At 44.9% G+C, this 17,152-nt stretch overlaps 1 protein-coding gene across 15 annotated transcripts in view; it reads right to left on the bottom strand.

Annotated features, from left to right (window-relative positions):
* ZNF462 (zinc finger protein 462) overlaps positions 1-17,152 on the bottom strand; it is a 144,806-nt gene that overhangs the window by 58,632 nt on the left and 69,022 nt on the right. For 10 of the 15 annotated variants that reach the window (XR_006607198.1, XR_006607199.1, XM_013053680.2 and 7 more), the window contains 3 exons: positions 15,297-15,583; positions 11,977-12,095; positions 7,773-7,964 (listed from right to left, as the gene is read on the bottom strand). Coding sequence is in view for 12 of the 15 variants with exons in the window: in XM_013053680.2 (XP_012909134.1) it covers positions 7,773-7,964; positions 11,977-12,095; positions 15,297-15,583 (598 nt within the window). In the remaining 3 variants the exon portion in view is untranslated. The other 5 variants (XM_045081656.1, XM_045081660.1, XM_045081655.1 and 2 more) reach the window with 4 other exon arrangements.

Raw genomic sequence — 17,152 nt, 5'->3', positions numbered from 1 at the left:
TATGGCAATCAGCAGAATGTAAAAAATAAAAACAATGATAGTCTTATTGCTTAGGAATTAAAAAAGAGACAGAATCCTGTATAGCAAAACTAGAATGGATGACTTTCAAACTGGTCAAGGAGGAAAAAATAGCTAGCAAGGCTAAAAAGCCAAGGACTAGATTAAGGGTTCTTTAGAAGGCCCTACTGCTCAACTGGCTCTCACTGCTGCTTTGGTGGAGGGCTCACGGTACATTAAAATTAAAGATGACATAAGGAGGGTGGCTTGCATGAATCATCTAAGAATATTCTGTGTCCCTGAGGAAGCTGAAGAACCTAGCCCTGGAATGACTGCTCCAAGAGCCGTGTACTGGTAAATAAAACCTTAGCTGGGCTCTGTACTCGCAGCCAAACACCTCCTTTGGGTCCAGCTGATGGCTCTGAAACTGCTTGCAAAGTAAAGGGCCCCTGTGGCAAAAATTCATCCCTTCCTGGGCGCAGACTGCAAAGGAGTGAATCCAACAAGATGCAAACAGACCCTACTACTTGAACTTCTTGTGTCCATTTTTATTTAACTATCACAACCAAGACTTTTCCATAGGATGTTATTTCGGAGGATGAATGAGTTAACAGGGAAATGTGTATACTATTTGGACATGACCTCCTGGTCTGTATCATCAAAACTCATATAATTTATTTCTAAAAATAAATAATAGTTGTTTCCAAAATATTATTTCTAGCATCTTCTTCCCATCTCTGCACCTTCAAACAAAAATCTTTTTCACATACTTCTTGCTTAGGACAAACCCTCTGCTGAATCCAGCAAGACTTTTCCAGGATCTCCACCTCTGAATCAGGGCTCACTCAAGTTGGTCCCCCTAAATACAATGTTCTGCCTGCATAAAACCCTCTGGAGCAGAACAACATTTGAAAGCAAGGAGAGGACCTACAGAATCATGTGTGTCAAGAAAAGGATTTTATCTCGGATATAACTGGGCTAAAATACCTAGCTCCAGTTCCAGAGCAACAAAAGCTGATGAGGACAATCCAGGAAAATTCTTTCTTCCTGAAAAGAATGGAGATGAGTCGTTTTAGTTGATTCGACCAGTAACCGAATATATTTTCTGCCAAAGAATAAAACAGATTCCTTCTTTCTTTCAGTTACTTTCCACACCATAGATTCCAGGAGACTTAAGGTAACATCTCCATCCACCAAAAGATGCCAAAATCAGACGTGGAGTTAGGAAGCAAACTCCAGTGTTGCTAGGAACTAGCTCTGGGTGAGTTCGGCAGTATATGCTTAGATTTCGGATGAACAAATGTTTTTCTTGGCATGAGAAGGGGGAGATGGGTTAGTTGACTAAGTTCCCAGGACACGGAAGGCTTACACTTGAAATGTTTTTCAATCCTTGGCACATGAAACTGTGGCTAATTCACAAAGTCACAGAAATCTCAGGCAGGTGGATTCTTTGGGAAGGGTCTGTCACGTGACACAACTTCGGGGTGGTGGTGATTATGGGGGTTTCGTGTTTGCCATGGTTGCCAAGTTCTAACAGCTTAATGACTGAAGACCGCTGGGCATACGACGGGAGATCCAGAATCACTGTATCATGGCCTCGCTGGTGTCGCAAACCTCTGAATCTTTCTGGTAGAAATGCCATTCTTTGTAATAAGCATTAAAATAAACTCTAGATCACATTTTCATGTAGAAGTTCTGAGGTCAAAAAGGGAAGGTTAGTCTTCTCTGGTCAGATAATTTCTGTGACCAGCGGAACCTATTAAAAATTACGGTCAAGCCATTAAAATGATGCCTTGTATCCCGTGTGTTAGAAACGATGGAAATCTTTGTACTTCACAATTATTCACTCTAGAGTCTCCACTTCATTATTGTCATTTTTAAAGAAACCACCTCTTCTTTTCTTCACCCCAAGAGAAATCTGATTGCAATTGGAACCTGTGTGGAGGTCTGATACCCTAGCAACTAATTGGATCCTCTTAAAGGTTGAATTTTATGTTTGACCTATTTAGAAATCTGAAAAGCTTCTCTTTGAAAAGCAGGCATCTCAGATCTTAATTTTTAAGTGTCAAGTATTGCTGCAGTCAAGGTTAAATGAGTTGATAGCTTGGCGCTAGACTCAACATAATTCTTAGAGAAGATGTTCTTTTAAGCTTAAATGTAATTCATGTGCTAATTTTTAAAAAATTCTATCCAATGCCCTACATTTCATATATGAAATAAAGAATATATTTAGGTCAAGTTACATTGCAAGTGGCATCTAGGAATAGTCTGTGTTAAATATAAAGCTTGATGATGACATTTGTTAAAGACGGGATTAATTTCATGGGTATGGCTGTAATCCCTGCCTTCTACCCCACCCATTACCTAGGGCAGAGGTCAGTGACACACTGCCCATAAGCCAAATCTGGCCTTCCCTGTTTTTGTACATAAAGTTTTATTGGAACACATCTGTGTCCATTTATCTACATAGTGCTTATGGCTACTTTCACACTACAGTGGCACAGTTGAATAGCTGTAACAGAGATGGTATGGGTCACAAAGCTGGAAATATTTTCGATCTGGCCCTTTCCAGGAAAAGTTGGCCAATCCCTGATTTGTGTAGAAATGGACCAGTATCAGTCTCATAAAAGAGTCTCTTCTAGTGAATATATTATGTTAAAATCCTGGTGGGTAAAATTCTGAGGAAGAATAGAAAATGTTATCAATCCATGAGTTTCGTTGGTCAGTTTCATCCTATAGCTTCTTTGAATTTGGATTTCATCGCCACCGAACACTAGTGAGAGATGGAGAACAAGCTCGCCCACTCTGGGGTCCATGATTGTATATATTTGGCTCTGTAAACAGGTGACCACTTGAGTATTGCGACTCCTCTCCACCTCTGCTACACTGTCTCCTCCTGAGGGTTGGAAAGGCTTCTGCTCTGTTTCAACCTGTGGTTTCCCACCCTACAGAAGATCTTGTTTTGCACAGAACAAGGGCAATGTTTAAAACACTTCGTCAAGGTAGATCTCTTCTTCTTGCAGAATGTATCAGAAAATTTCTGTTAAAGCAGTCCATGAGATTTCAACTTTAGAATGTTTGACTTTTGAACTTGACTCTTAAATGGAAATGAAAGAAATGTGCCCTCCTAATTTGGTTCTGTGGAGTTAGTTAGACATAAGAGACTCAATACAGTTAACTGGATTGAAAACTGTGATGTCTCCAAGAAATCCTTGGTCATTCAAAAGAAGTTAGTATTTAATATGTACCTACAGCTAACTGCTTCCATCAGAAAGTTATGGGACAGAACCAGCAGCATATCCACAAGTACAAAGAGAGCCCTGAGAAGATCACAAATAGAAGAGTTACCAGAGTAGAAGGTTGGGCCAGTAAAAGTCAGTCTTCAGAGACAGTGAAAGTCAGAGGCTCACAGAGAGAAGCAGACAGGGAGGAAATCCTTCCAAGCTTCCAGGAGAGCCTATTCAAAGGCACTGGGAGTGGAAACGCAGAAGTTAGATGCTGGGGGGTGGAGAGGGGTAGCAAGCACAGAGATAGTAGCACGCATCGGTATTATATGCTAGCAAGGCCACTCTGGAATGGGGAATGTGTGACCCAATGGTAAACTCAGCACGTAACGCCCAAGGCTTTGCTATGACAAGTGCCTACAGTTCTTTAGTGAGAGGTATCTGGCTAAAAATGTGCTTATCAAGCATTATTCTAGAGTTTAGAATAGGAAAGCCAACTGAAAAATTCTAACAGAAAAAAACAATCACAAAGCTCCTTACAACATTTTTCTTCTGATTGCTACCAGTGAAGACTTCTCCACTGGGTGGATCGTACCAAGACCTACACCATAAAGAGAGAAAGCTGTCAGGCGTTCTCCCTAGCTTATCATTAGGGCATAGACGAAAGAACTATGTCATCCTCATTCACCTTATTTATTTTGTCCCTGTTCTTAGTGTCTCGTTTTTGCTTTAAACGCAGCATAGTAGCTAATTCCTAAAGCAGGCAATTCCATGCAGCATAACTGGGTAGACAGAAAAACAAAAATAATCCATTCTTTGGGGGACATTCAAGGGAGGAAAATAATGAAATGTCACCACTGGCCTGACTTTGTATGAAGGATATAGCTCAATTTCCAATGACGTGGCCACCGCCCGTGCACCATGCAGCTTCTAGACCTCACCACATCTCTTAACTCAACTAGGCTATTCTAGCTTCTTTGTTATGTTACAGAGGTGTGTGTCCATGTATTTTTCTGTCCTGAAAGCAGAGACTGGGGAAGAAAGTGTGATAAAACCCAGTCCTACATTTTCTATGGCAGGAGAAGGAACCCAGTAAACACAAACACAGCAGAGCACTTCCTTTTGTTGACAACCCTACGATCTCCCCTTAACGCATTGTGTAGAATAGCAATTACGTGTCATTTCCCATTATCCTACACACAAAACCACCGCCACACAGCCGTTGCTCTTTCTTCCAAAAAACCGATCACGGAGAATTTAGAAAGGATTCGCGTGCTGGTGAGACATGTCAAGACGGACAGCCCGGAGCCCAAGAGGTCTGTTTATATACAGAACAGGTGTGTGGCCGGGCAGCTGGGGCGAAATCGCCCCTCCACCTTCTCCCTTCTGCCTTCCCAGCTCCCCTCCCTCCCTTGCAGCGGTTCCCTCTGGGCTGGGAGGGAAAGCAGCTTTGGAAGAACCTTCTTTTTCATCCCATTTCCTCCTGCCAGAGAAGACTGGCTCGCTTTCAAGACTGCAAGCATTTGACCACGGCACACAGCAGTGAGCATGTCAACCAGTTTTATTCCCATCCCTTGCTAGGGAATCGCAAAGCCAAGGACACACTGGTGATTTCCCTGGTTTTATAGCTCTCTAACTCCCCCCAGGCCTGCAACACATTTTTGGTGCTAGTGTTCACAGTGTCCTGGCATCTGCAGTGTGGGAAACCCGAACTGAGAGCCAACAGCCCCAGAGCTTCTCCCTATTAAAATGTGCAATTGGATTTCACATGCGTGTTTCAAACACCATTCAAAGCATGATTTACAGGCTACTGTCTAGCCCCACAGCTGTTTTTTCATCCCCCAGACTTAGTCGTTTCTAGGAATCCACCATTAGCTCCCTAGCGAATAGTCCTCCCAATTTCAACCTCTTCAGTCATTCCTGGGCATCCAAAGCTACACAAGATCTATGGGAAGGACTCGAGAAAATGTTTATTTAAAAAAAAAACTATGATTCTTTCCACGGAATTATTCACTCATGAGAACATGTTTACCTGTTTACCTACCTTCTAATGAAGCTTTTTGTCCCCCCATCAAATTAAACCAATCACTGCTGACCCATTGATAAAGGTTATTTATATACATTAAAACCAGCGCAAGTCCAATGACCTCTGTGTGGGCCTCACTAGTTGCCACCCAGGGCTGAGTCCTTTCGATAGAAGGGAAAAGAAAACACTTCTACATATTGCAAATTATCTTCCTGTAGCTGACTAAAGACAAACCCTCTGTGTTCCACAGAGAGTCAACATCCTACTATCGTGTTTCCGCGACCACCCACCCCAAGGTCCCAACGTCGTCTCACTTTCAAGACTCTGAAATCACTCCTGAAAAGCTTAGAACTCAGGCTTAAGGTTATGTTTGGTTCAAACCCAGGCTGACAGTATCTTCTCAATATTTGGTTTTAAGCTGTCAGAGGACCAGGATGGTACTGTGTTTGTATAGGATTCTTCTGGACAGAGCACTGTCCTTGGCAGAGTATGGACACAGGTGGAATGAGTGGTCCAGAGGAGTCCCCTGCCCTGTGACTGAGGCCCACCGTTCATGGGAGGAGAGCAAAGGAAAAACAAAAAAAGGTCTGACATGGGGAGAAATGTCCCAGGAAGAGCCATTGCTGGAAATGGCGTGCGGATGCATCGATTTCACCCAAATGGCTCTGCAGGTGTAGCTTCCCATTTCAGAAGAAAGCAATTAATTAAAAATCATATGAATAAAGATGTTATAATCCACATCAAATGACATTTTGCCTTTTGCTGCTCTATACCCATCTTTTCCAATGAACAGCATCTCAAGGTGCAAAGAGAACACCCTGTCCCCTTCTGCATAGGCTCCCTGCCCCACCCCGTCCTCCCGGCTCCGAGACTCGAAGACTTCCCAGAAAACAACAAAGCACACCTGGCTTCCTCCCACACTTTGAACTACTACACAACAGTCGAGGAGATCCACTTTGTTACAAGCCACAGTCAAAATAACAAGTCTTTCTTGTTGAGTCAAAGTCCTTTAGGACAAGAATACCGGTAAGTAAGGAGCTCTTGTGTTTTACATAGTGTCTGACCGCTGGAAAGGCAAGGCCACCAAGTTCCCTAACTCAGTAAAGGCAGCTTTAGCCTCGGGACTCGTCTTCCCTTCTCCTCCCACAGCTGTCTCTTTGCAGACCTCATGAAGGAAGATTACTCATTTACTCTTTGGATAATCTGATAATCAGGCCATGTTGACATGCTGAGCTGTCAAATCTTCAGGTTACCTGAAGAGGCTCTCTTTTTAAACCCTTACATTAAAAATAACCCCCAATTCATACTTGTTATCAATGGCCCCCAAGGCCAAAACTGCAAAGGATGAGAATCGCAGCAGTAAAATGACCATTTATTTATTTAATACCCATTATGTGTCAGACGTTGTGTAGGGCATTTAACACGGGTGCCTTTTCTCTTTACTCTCTCCAGATAGCTGGTGGAGATAGTATCGTCATCCAAGCCTACATGAGTGTGGAAGTCACGACTGCCCGGGAAAATACAACTGGCATCGAGAGAAGTCAGACTCAAAGCCGATCCTCTGTTGCCAAGAGCCCATGAAGTTTCCTTCCAGTCCACTAAGCTCCTCCTGAGAACAGAACAGTAGACCTCAGGAACAGTGTGTTCCCAGGCTGGGAAGAACTTGAGCTGGTAGGAGATGTCTGGTGACTGTAAGGGCAGAAAAGGGAGCAGCTCTGGGATTTTCCAGACCCCTGAGAATCTGTACGCTTCCTTCTGTCCTAAGCACCTGATTTCTGCAATCCCCAGAGGCAAGCTGAGCAGTTAAAACACTTCTGCTTCTTGGCGTGGTCAAAACAGTAAGCTGTCCTTTGGCTCACTATGTCACACCTGCCACTTCCGCACAACTGGGGGACACTGCCAGCGAGGAGACCCCTCCATGGCTCTCTGCATTTCTGAAGCTCCAAATCTCAGCAGTTAAACCCTCTTCTCAGCTGCCGCTTCCTCGTCAACCTTTGGCTACCAGAAATCATGACATGACCCCTACATTGCAACAGGATCAGAGAGACTTGCCCCCCACCCCCCTTCCATCTCCTCCTCTGAATTCTGTGTGGCGTAGTATGCCCCCGCCAGACTCTTCATGCCATATGTTTTTTTGTTTTTCAGGCTTTTTTTTTTTTTTTTTAGAACAACACAGACTATAAATAACTAAGTAAACAAAGAAAGAAACCTGCCTGGTACCCTATCTACGTTCCTGCTCACAACCACACGGGAGACTCCAACACTAGTCCATGCACACGGAGTCCTCTTTCCATGAGCGACGCCCACATGATCATGTCCAGAGAGACATTTCGGCCGCAGCACCAGACAGTCCCCAAGGGCTCCTCACCCTCCCACTCCAATGTCTATAGCGTTTCACCTTTCCACATTTCTTTCTTCACTTGAACCGTCATGGTTTTGTATTAGATTTCCCTCTGGGAAGAATGACTGGCAATGACCCCGCTCCACCCTGGGTGGTGAGCTAGCACTCGCAAGCCCCTCATTACCATTAGAGTCTTCTACTTCTTCGGCCGGGGTAGCTTTCTGGGGGGAGTGGTGCGCGTGGGAGGAGAGCAGACTGACAATTCGTGGCCTGGGGAGGGTCAGGGCTTTTCCGTGGACCTTGAGGGAGTGTTCCTTCAACTGGCTGATTGTCATGGTGGAAAATGAGCACCAAGAACACTTGTAGGCATGTTCACCTGGAAGAAGATGGCGGTAAGGGGCAGAACGGGAAAGGAGGGAAGGGGGTAAGGTGGGGTGGAAAACAAAATGGCATAGTTAATTCACACAAGAGATGAAGTACAGTTAATTCACGCAAGAGATGCGACTTCTCAAGTTTCAGGGTCTAAGAAGCCTCACAGACCAGCTACCCACCCCTTCCCACAAGCACAGTGCTCCTCTGGGACTGAAACTCTTCCATGAGCTCCAGAATCAGGGGACCCGGTCCCTTTTCATTTCATGCTCTACTTACAGGGACAAACCCATGCATGGATTCTCCAACAGGGAGTGAAACTGAATGTCTACGATCCCTCCTTCAGAAACGGTTCGTCTCTCATTCTCTCCCTCTCTCTCTCTCCACTAGAAATGACGTCGGCTTTCATTCAAGGATGCTTTTTATCATCTGCACAATATAATATGCTTAATTCTTATTTCAAGGACCTATCAGTGGCTTTCCAAGCACAGGGTAACTAAGTGCAAACTCTATTGTGCTATTTTCATTCTCTGCGTCTTTGCTGACTAGTCACCTCCTTGATTCCACACATTCTAGTTTGTTTTTTCTGGACCAGTTCACAAACCTCAGCATAAAACTCCATGCCCCTATCTAATCAATAATGCAGAGAAATGGGTAAAAGTAAGTCATTTTTTTTTTTAAACTAAGAGATAGTTGTATATGTACAAGCATGTGTGTATCTCCAATATTCTTTGATAAACAGGACATTTCCTACTTTTATTTTAATTATTTTTATACCATGCAAACACAGTGACCAAATGAGAGTATGGTTCACCTTTGCTCAAAGTCAGCTTTTAAATTAAGTGCATTTTAAAAAGCCAAGCTGTGAAATGGACATGCTTATGTTGTGGGAAAAACACTGGTTTGATCGACTCAGAAAGCAATTTTGCTTTTCCTAACAAAAGGATGTGAATCCTCATGCTTGCAGCTCAGTATCTGCACCGCTCCAACCTGATACTAAAAAAATATCCTTTAACATACAGGGTTTCCAGTCATAAGGAAATGATTAAATAAACAAGTACCAGCTTCTTGATGAATGATAATTCATTAAAATAAATTCTTAAATAATATAAAAAAAACCAGAAAATAAAATAGTGATCTTCAGAAAAACAAATAGAAAGGCACGATATATTTTTGACTCACTTATAATCACTCACTTATAATTATAGAGGCCATGGTTGAAAGGAAGTGTTATCAAACGTGAACAACAGTGGTCTTTAGAGAATAAGATTATGGGGTGACTGACTCTTATTTCTTCTTTCATTTCCAAATTTCCCCTAACGAGCAGGGTTTTTTTGTTTTTTGTTTTTTTTAAATTTCTTTTTAAGGCGAAATTTTAAAACCAGAGGTGGGGAAAGAGAAGGAAATAGAGGGGAAAAAAAGAGCAGAAAGGCCCTTCAGCAAGGAAAGTTTCGTGGGCCAAACTGTGAGGGTCGGGACCTCTGGACAGAGCCGCGGAGCAGGAATGAGAAGGTAAACCTCTGTGCTTGCTCTGACCCAGCTGAGATGGGTTGTTCCCCCCCAACCTTGAAAATGACTCAATGTCTTCATATGCCAGGTGAGCGCAGGAACCCAGACTCTGCACTCAGCCTCCGCGTTGCCACTGATGACTCCCAGAGCACGTACTTCCAAGAAAGCCTTGAAGAGAACCTTGAGTGACGCAACACACTACAGCCCAAGATGGAAGAGAAGTTCAAAGTCAGACGACCCGGGCCAGAACCTCAGTCAGTCCCCAGCTATTATCTAGGAGTCTAGATAATGCCTGGCTCTCAACAGTGGTAACTATTACTATAATAAATATGGATATATAGAATATAATTTCCCATATAACATAGAAATATACATGTCAATATATATAATCATTGTAAAGAATACCATGGCCCTTCTTACTCCATTTTTAAATTTTTTAATGCAAGTCTGGCTGCATGAAGCTGGTTAGGTAGTGGCAAGTAGCACAACATGAGAGAGAATTCAAATCCAGATTATTTGATTTGTCTATGTGACTTTTACCCTTTAAAATAAAATAATCCACCCAGCATGGACAAGATGACACAAGTGTTTTGGAAAACGCACTGGCTTGTTGCAAGCCAAGCTGCTCTCAAGTGGCTGAACGCCACGCCACAGACACCAAGGTTCCCAGGTGTGCAGAGAAACAAATTCTAGCATTCCCCCTCTCTTTATGGATGCTTCCTTCTCGCCAACCAGTGAGCACAGAAGGACCGTGTGCGTGGTCACCTCACTGCCCTGGAGTCTCCAGGCAGCCTCTGGTACTTTCTTAAAGTCCTTCGCACAGGGCCAGATCATTTACCCAACTCCTCTTGCTAACAGCGCTTTGGCCAAGGTGGAGATCTGTGAGAAAGACTCCCCAGGATGCTGTCCCAGCTAAAGAATTTACAATATGCACACATGCCACAAAAGAGCGGTCTGAACCCTGAAGCCTCTTACTCCATAGCTTCAGTAGACTTTTCCCAAAAGTATAAAAATATGAACAGAAGTCTAGAACCAGTCTCCCCATCCCATCCGTGCCCAGTGGGGCTAGGAACAGCTGGATGGCTTCAGGAGTTTTATTCCATGAGGCCAGTTCGACAGGACCCAACACCAGGAAAGCTGGTCAAAACCTCGGAGAGGGACCCTGACTAAGGGTGTATGTGCAGTCTGGCTTCCGGGTGTGGCTGAGACCACCACGGAGAGGCCCCTAGACCCCTCTCCAGCACCTTCCCTGCACCACACCTCTTTCCTCTCCTGGCTGAGCTCTCCTGTGCCACCAGCAGGCATCTTCCATCAGATGCAAAAAAGAGAGGCCATCAGCTTCTTGTCAGTGATAAGGACACAGGCTGTTCTTCTGAAGTTGAATTCTTAGTGAGTGGGTTATACAGCCTTGAACAGGTCACTTAATTTTTATATCCTCCTCTGATGCTGAGGGGGACACCACCACCTACCCTTTAGGACTGCCATGAGGATTAATGAGTGGGATGGATAGAACATGCCTAGAGCAAGCCTGGCGGGTGAGGGACTGTTCCTGACAGAAGCATGAGGAGATGGAACAAAAGAGTAACAGAGACCAGCACAGCTTCTGGACACTCAGGACCCATTTCTTATCTCTTGTAAGGAAATGTATTTAAGGGTATCTCATGAGACATCTTGCATGTCTTAGGGACTCTGTCCCTTTGAACTTCCTCAAGATTATACTTTCATTTTAGTTGGGAATTATCTTCAGTAGATGCTAACAGTTCATGCATTTCCATTAGAAAGGCCAGGTAGGAGCACCTGCGTGGCTCAGTCAGTTAAACCTTCGGCTAGGGTCATGATCCCAGGGTACTGGGTTCAAGCCCTGCATCGGGCTCCCTGCTCAGCAGGGGAGTCTGTTTCTCCCTCTCTCTTTGCCCCTTCCCCCTGCTCATGCTCTCTGTCTGTCTCTCTCTCAATTAAATAAATAAAATCATAAAAAAAAAAAAAAAAGGCTAGGTAATTTAGAAATTCCTATAAGAAACCAACCAAACAAACAAAAACCAGGGGTGCCTGGGTGGCTCAGTTGTTAAGCATCTGCCTTCAGCTCAGGTCATGATCCCAGGGTCCTGGGATCAAGTCCTGCGTTGGGCTCCCCGCTCAGCAGAAAGCCTGCTTCTGCCTCTCCCACTCTCCTTGCTTGTGTTCCCTCTCTCGCTGTGTCTCTTTCTGGCAAATACATAAATAAAATCTTTAAACAACAACAACAACAACAACAGTAACAAAGCCTGTTAGTAGCACATCTCAACTATGACTTGGGTGACATGGGCTTGGTCATCCTTGGCTTATTTTGGCTTCAGGTTATTCTATAATTTTTCTTTATGTTTCTTCATTAGATTAAAATAGAAATAAATAACCAACCAAGTCAAGAATAACTTCTTCTCATGTGCGGGATAAGGGACTTCGACTTTCCCTCAGGGAAGACCATAGGATTTCAAAACCAGAGGACTCCTGCATCAGGAAGGCCAACTCACCAGCGTGAGCCTTGAGTATATGTGTTTTCAGCCGGCTGTTGTAGGAGGACTTGAAGGAGCAGAGTTTGCACCGGAATGGTTTATGGTGTCCGTGGTGGGTTTGCATATGGCGATCCAAGCTTGATGGAGAAGAAAAATAGAGAGAGAAACAGGACAGGATTAACAATTACATACATTTTTCTCCCTGCCCTTTTCCAGCAATCCCACTTCTAAGCTGCTCAAAGACATTTTGCTCAACAATGGTGCTTACCCAAACCAAAAACAACAATGACAAAAATGACAAGAGTGGTCATGCCTACTTGAAAGGGAGGGGCTCAAGGAAAGAAGATATCAAGACCCTTTTTGGATTGAGATACAGGGCAGTGCGAACATTTTCCCTTCCCGGGAAGCATGTATAATCGGAAGAGGGCATTCAAAGAGAAAAGATGAAATACCAGGGAATGCAAGTTTTCTGCCAAGGTGGTGAGGAATGCCTATCAACTAGTTCCTTAACTTATTCAAAAAAAAAAAAAAAAAGAATTAGAGAAATTTTGCATTTAGAAAGGGCTTTCTTTTTAAATCTCAACTCTGCATTCACGGTGAACACTCAGGAGGGGAAGGGAAGTTCCAAGGTAGCTGAGCTACTTGGAATGGGCTGTCACGTCTCCAACATCTTTGTAAATATGGAGGCAACTGGAAGGTAGGTTTCAAAGAAGTCTTGTGATCCAAAGGCCACTTATCCCTTCTGATAAACACTACCATGTTTGCTGTACCTCAGTCTTCCAGAGCAACTTATAAAGAAGTTATTAAATTATGGTGAACCCCCGGTATTTCATAATAATTACTAGTCTAAAAAATAATAAATCCCCCAAACAAGGTGTGGGTAGGTGTTTTAATTTGTATCGGTACCCCAGAGAACTAGATTCCATTCTAAATGACTCATCTGGGAATGGTGTTGCTTACCATTTAAACAAACAATGTTCTGAGCTCCAAAGCTGCGCTTTCAATCACTTCCTGACATCTCCCTCTGGGTGTCCTTCAGCTTTCTTAAACTCAACCAGCCCTTAAACAAAGCCATCAGTACCCCCCACCACCCCCACCACCTCCAAACAGCCACTCTTTCTCCTTTCCTTGCTTCTACAAAGGACACCACCATTCTCAGTCAACCAGACGGAACACCTGGGTGTCATCTGTCCTCTACTTTGTCTCTCATCCCTCATCCCCTATATTATAGTCAATTTTTCCAAATCATTAAGATCCTACTTCTTTCAACCATTCCCAAAGTTCCATTCTAACTTCTTGGATTACCTACTATTACTGCCTCCTAATTGGTTCCTCCCAACTTTTTTTTTTGGTCAACTCAAGAGCATGAGCTATGGAGTGAGACCGCCTGGGTTCAAATCCCAGCTATTGCTTATAAACCGAATGGCCTGGGCAAGTTACATAAACCTCCTCACCTTTCTAATCCACAAAATGGAGACACAGTGGGACCGTACCTCACAGGGCTGACTTAAGAATAAAATGAGATAATACTTGAAGGCGCTTAGCGTACTGCCTGACACATAGTAGGTCTTAATAAATGTCAGCAATTATGATGACTCTACTCATTTCAGAGTCTTCCCTTTTGCTGGTAATGTAAATTAAAGAGTCTTAATTCTGCATTCAAAGACTCCAAATATGGTCTCTACTCAAGTCTTACTCTATCCTCCCCTATTCTTTTACATACACCTTAAAGATTAGTCAGACTAGACTACCAGCCGGGCACCCACCAGCCTCATGCTCCATTCCACGGGCTTATGCTCTCATTCCTTCCACCATGTTGTACGCCCATTCCAAACTTTACAAGTCCTGTCTTAGACTTTTTTTTTTTTAAGATTTTATTTATTTATTTGACAGAAATCACAAGTAGGCAGAGAAGCAGGCAGAGAGAGGGGGGGAAGCAGATCCCTGCTGAGCAGGGAGTCTGATGCAGGGCTCTACCCCAGGACCCTGGGATCATGACCTGAGTAGAAGGCAGAGGCTTAACTCACTGAGCCACCCAGGCGCCCCCTGTCTTCCGACTTTAAGACCTGACTCAAATGCTCCCTACTCCATAAAACCTTCTCAATTCTTCCACAGTAGGTGTCACATTACCCTTCTCTGAAATTTCATAGCATTTTACTGATACATTTTTGAAAGATATGTGCCTTATTTTGCCTCATTTGTGTGCTTGCTTTATTTATAAGTCCCCTAGCCCCTAAACTCCCTTAGCTCCCTGACCATGGCCTCTTCATCTTTATATGCCCCTCAAATCCCACAAGTCCCCAGCACACTGCCTAGCACAGAGGGTATCCATTTATTCAGTAGGGATCTGCCGAGCCTCTACTGGGTGTCAGAAAGCAGGACAGATGCTGGGGAATACATACTTCTTAAACTGATGAAAACTACACAAGTTTTACGTCAGCGCACAGATCTGACAACAAAGATGAGACATTAGGCTCTGTAGAATTCAGGATCTGTAACCCATCCTACCCTCTGCACAAGCATTGCCTCCTTTCGGCTTTCAACAACTATCCAGCACTTTATCTTTTTAAGAAGCAACCAACCCAACATTTACTTTCAATCATCCTAAAGATAAACAGCATGTTAGTCTTCCAATCGGTCACCTCCATCCAAGATGGTGGCACACATTACTCATCGCGTATCCCTCTCAGACAGTTCAGAAAAGGCAATAAAAGGTGGTTTCTTTTCGGAACCATCCCCCTTCCCATCACCCCCAAATGCCAGTCACAATACTCCAAATCCATGACTCCAAAGCTGTGATGGGCCTCAGGCAGCTCCTCTGCCTCAACCTCCCTTTACTTCAAAAGCACCTGTTGGCATCAGGAACCTCCTTACTTTTCAAGGTCTTTTTAAGAAACATCTCAAGCAATGGTTCTTTGGTCACAACAGGGAATGAATAGTCCTAATTTTACCTCCACAGACCCTCAATTTCCTAAATGGAACTTTACATCCTCAAATGATGACGAGGTTCTGGATGAATGTTTGACGTCTAACACCAGTAAATTCCCCTACTTTCTAGTCTTTTGTAAATCAGAGCAAGGCCTCCAAAATAGCCACTTGTGAAAAAGACCTGTATTTGCCACGTCTAATGTTAAGTAATCTGGGGCTCTTAGCCCCATTTGACAGATGGGGTGACTAAGGCTCAAGGTAACCTAAGGAGCAAGTGAAAGCCCTCAGTGGGGCTCGTGGACGCCTCCACCCACCCCCCACCTCACTACCCCCAACCCCAGCTCCAGCTCAGCTGCCTCCCGCTAGGACACCTCCCTCCTCCCCACCTGCGGGCACGCAACAGCACTTACTTGTGCCTGAAAGCAGAAACAAAGGAGCAATACTGGCAGCTGTACTTGTCCTCGCGGGTAAACATGGCCAGGGCCAGATGGCTCCTCTCATGAGAACGCAGCCCCTGCATGGACATCAGGACTCTGTCACATTGACTACAATGGTATCCCCCCGGCCGGGTTTCATCCTCCAACATTCCATCAAGCAAGCAGTGTTCACCATCCACCCGGTCCACCAGGGTGCCACTGGCATCTTTGGCGACTTCCAATCCATCCAGGAACAAGTGGGAAGGGTCTTCGGCCTCCTGCTAAGAGAACCACACACACACACATGCCCCACCAACAAAATAAATATCCATCATCATCGTCTTCAGCACTCCTCCGCTCCCTTCATTCTCCCAAAGTCATCAGCATCTCCAGTTCAAGCTTCCTCCCCTGCCTCTCCAGCTCCCCCTAGAGGGAGGGCAAACCCGCCTGCCATGCAGCGGTGGTGATGTGAAGGCAACATGTCCCGGCACAGGCTGCCACTGCCTGAGAGAGAGAGGCTCTCCCACTGTGAAGACCATTCACTCACTTTGCTCCCATCTTAGAAAGAAAATTCCAACTGCCATCCCACCTGAACTCACACAAAGCAGGGTTAGGGTTATGGCTCAGAGAAAAGAAAGGAAGGAAGAGGAAAACACAGCAGAGAGGTTTGGGCATCTAGGAGCCAGCGTGGGCCATCCTCGGGAAATGAAGGAAAGGGAAGGACCCTGCCTTTTGCCACCCATGCTCCTCCCCACCCTGTGTACGGTGACTTAACCCACTGAATGGGAGGCTGCTGTATGATCGACTGAAAAACTTGAGGAGCCTGAGTTTAAGACCCGTCTTTGGAGGTGACTCCTTGGGTTATACATGAAGAACTGCTCTGTCTCCCTCGAGTGACTCCAGGAAACAAGCCTGAGACACACTGTGGTGGCACGGAAGAGGCTGACTGCTGTGCCCCCAGGGGCCACTGTTCTGCTGGGAGCCAGAGGGGGTTCTGTCTTCAGCGAAGGAAAGCAGAGGCTTTATGTCCATGTTATATGGGCAAAAACAGGACACCAGATGGAGAAAGGCCAATAACGAAAACATATTTACGTATCTAGAGAGAAATAGCCAAGCCCCGAACTAATTAACTTCTCTGCTCAAAAATCAGTGCTTAGCTATATCCTGGAAGGCAGGTCCCCGAAACTGTGGCTACTCTCAGGATTATCATGTCCAAAACAGGCAGCGTAATTGAAGTTGGGGCAGGGAGGGAAGACACTGGTCAGCGACATATGGGTAAAAAGAGGATAAAGGAGCCAAATTAGGGCAAGGGGTTCTTGGGGCCTACTGTGACTTGAAGGCCCATAGTTTTAGATTTCATGTGTCTCACGCTCCTCAGAGGACCCAGGGTAAGAAGTAAAAGATTCTCCTGGGCTCTCTAAACCGTCAGCAGGATGAGAACAGTAAGAAGTAAGGCAGTGGGAGGAGCAGAAGATGATGGGAACAGGACCCACTTGATTCCTCTCAAGAGCTGGGGCAACTTGGAAGAGCGTAACACCTAACGGCACTACATGCAGAACAGAAGGGCGACCCAAAGCCTCCTGTCCGGAGAGGCCCGGATCTTCCGTTTCCACCAAACTATCCGCGTGGAAGGGAACCAGATCGAAACGCGACCGGGTGGAGACACGAAAGATGAAGAGGGTCCAACCTGCAAAAAAATCAAAACAAGCCAGACCGATCCAAGCGCAGCTCAGGAATGCCCACATCCTGGGACGCCCTTTCCTGAGCTGCTTTGTGCAACGGTGGGGTGGGGGGGGGGGAGCACAGTTGGGGGTGGGGGTTAATCAGTGACTCGAGCGGCTCACACACCT

This window comes from Mustela putorius, unplaced genomic scaffold (assembly GCF_011764305.1).
Source record: "Mustela putorius furo isolate JIRA1106 unplaced genomic scaffold, ASM1176430v1.1 tig00000580_pilon_pilon_pilon, whole genome shotgun sequence".
Classification (NCBI taxonomy): domain Eukaryota; kingdom Metazoa; phylum Chordata; class Mammalia; order Carnivora; family Mustelidae; genus Mustela; species Mustela putorius.
The sequence above is the reverse complement of the archived record's forward strand: the minus strand, read 5'-3'. Positions and strand labels throughout refer to the sequence as shown.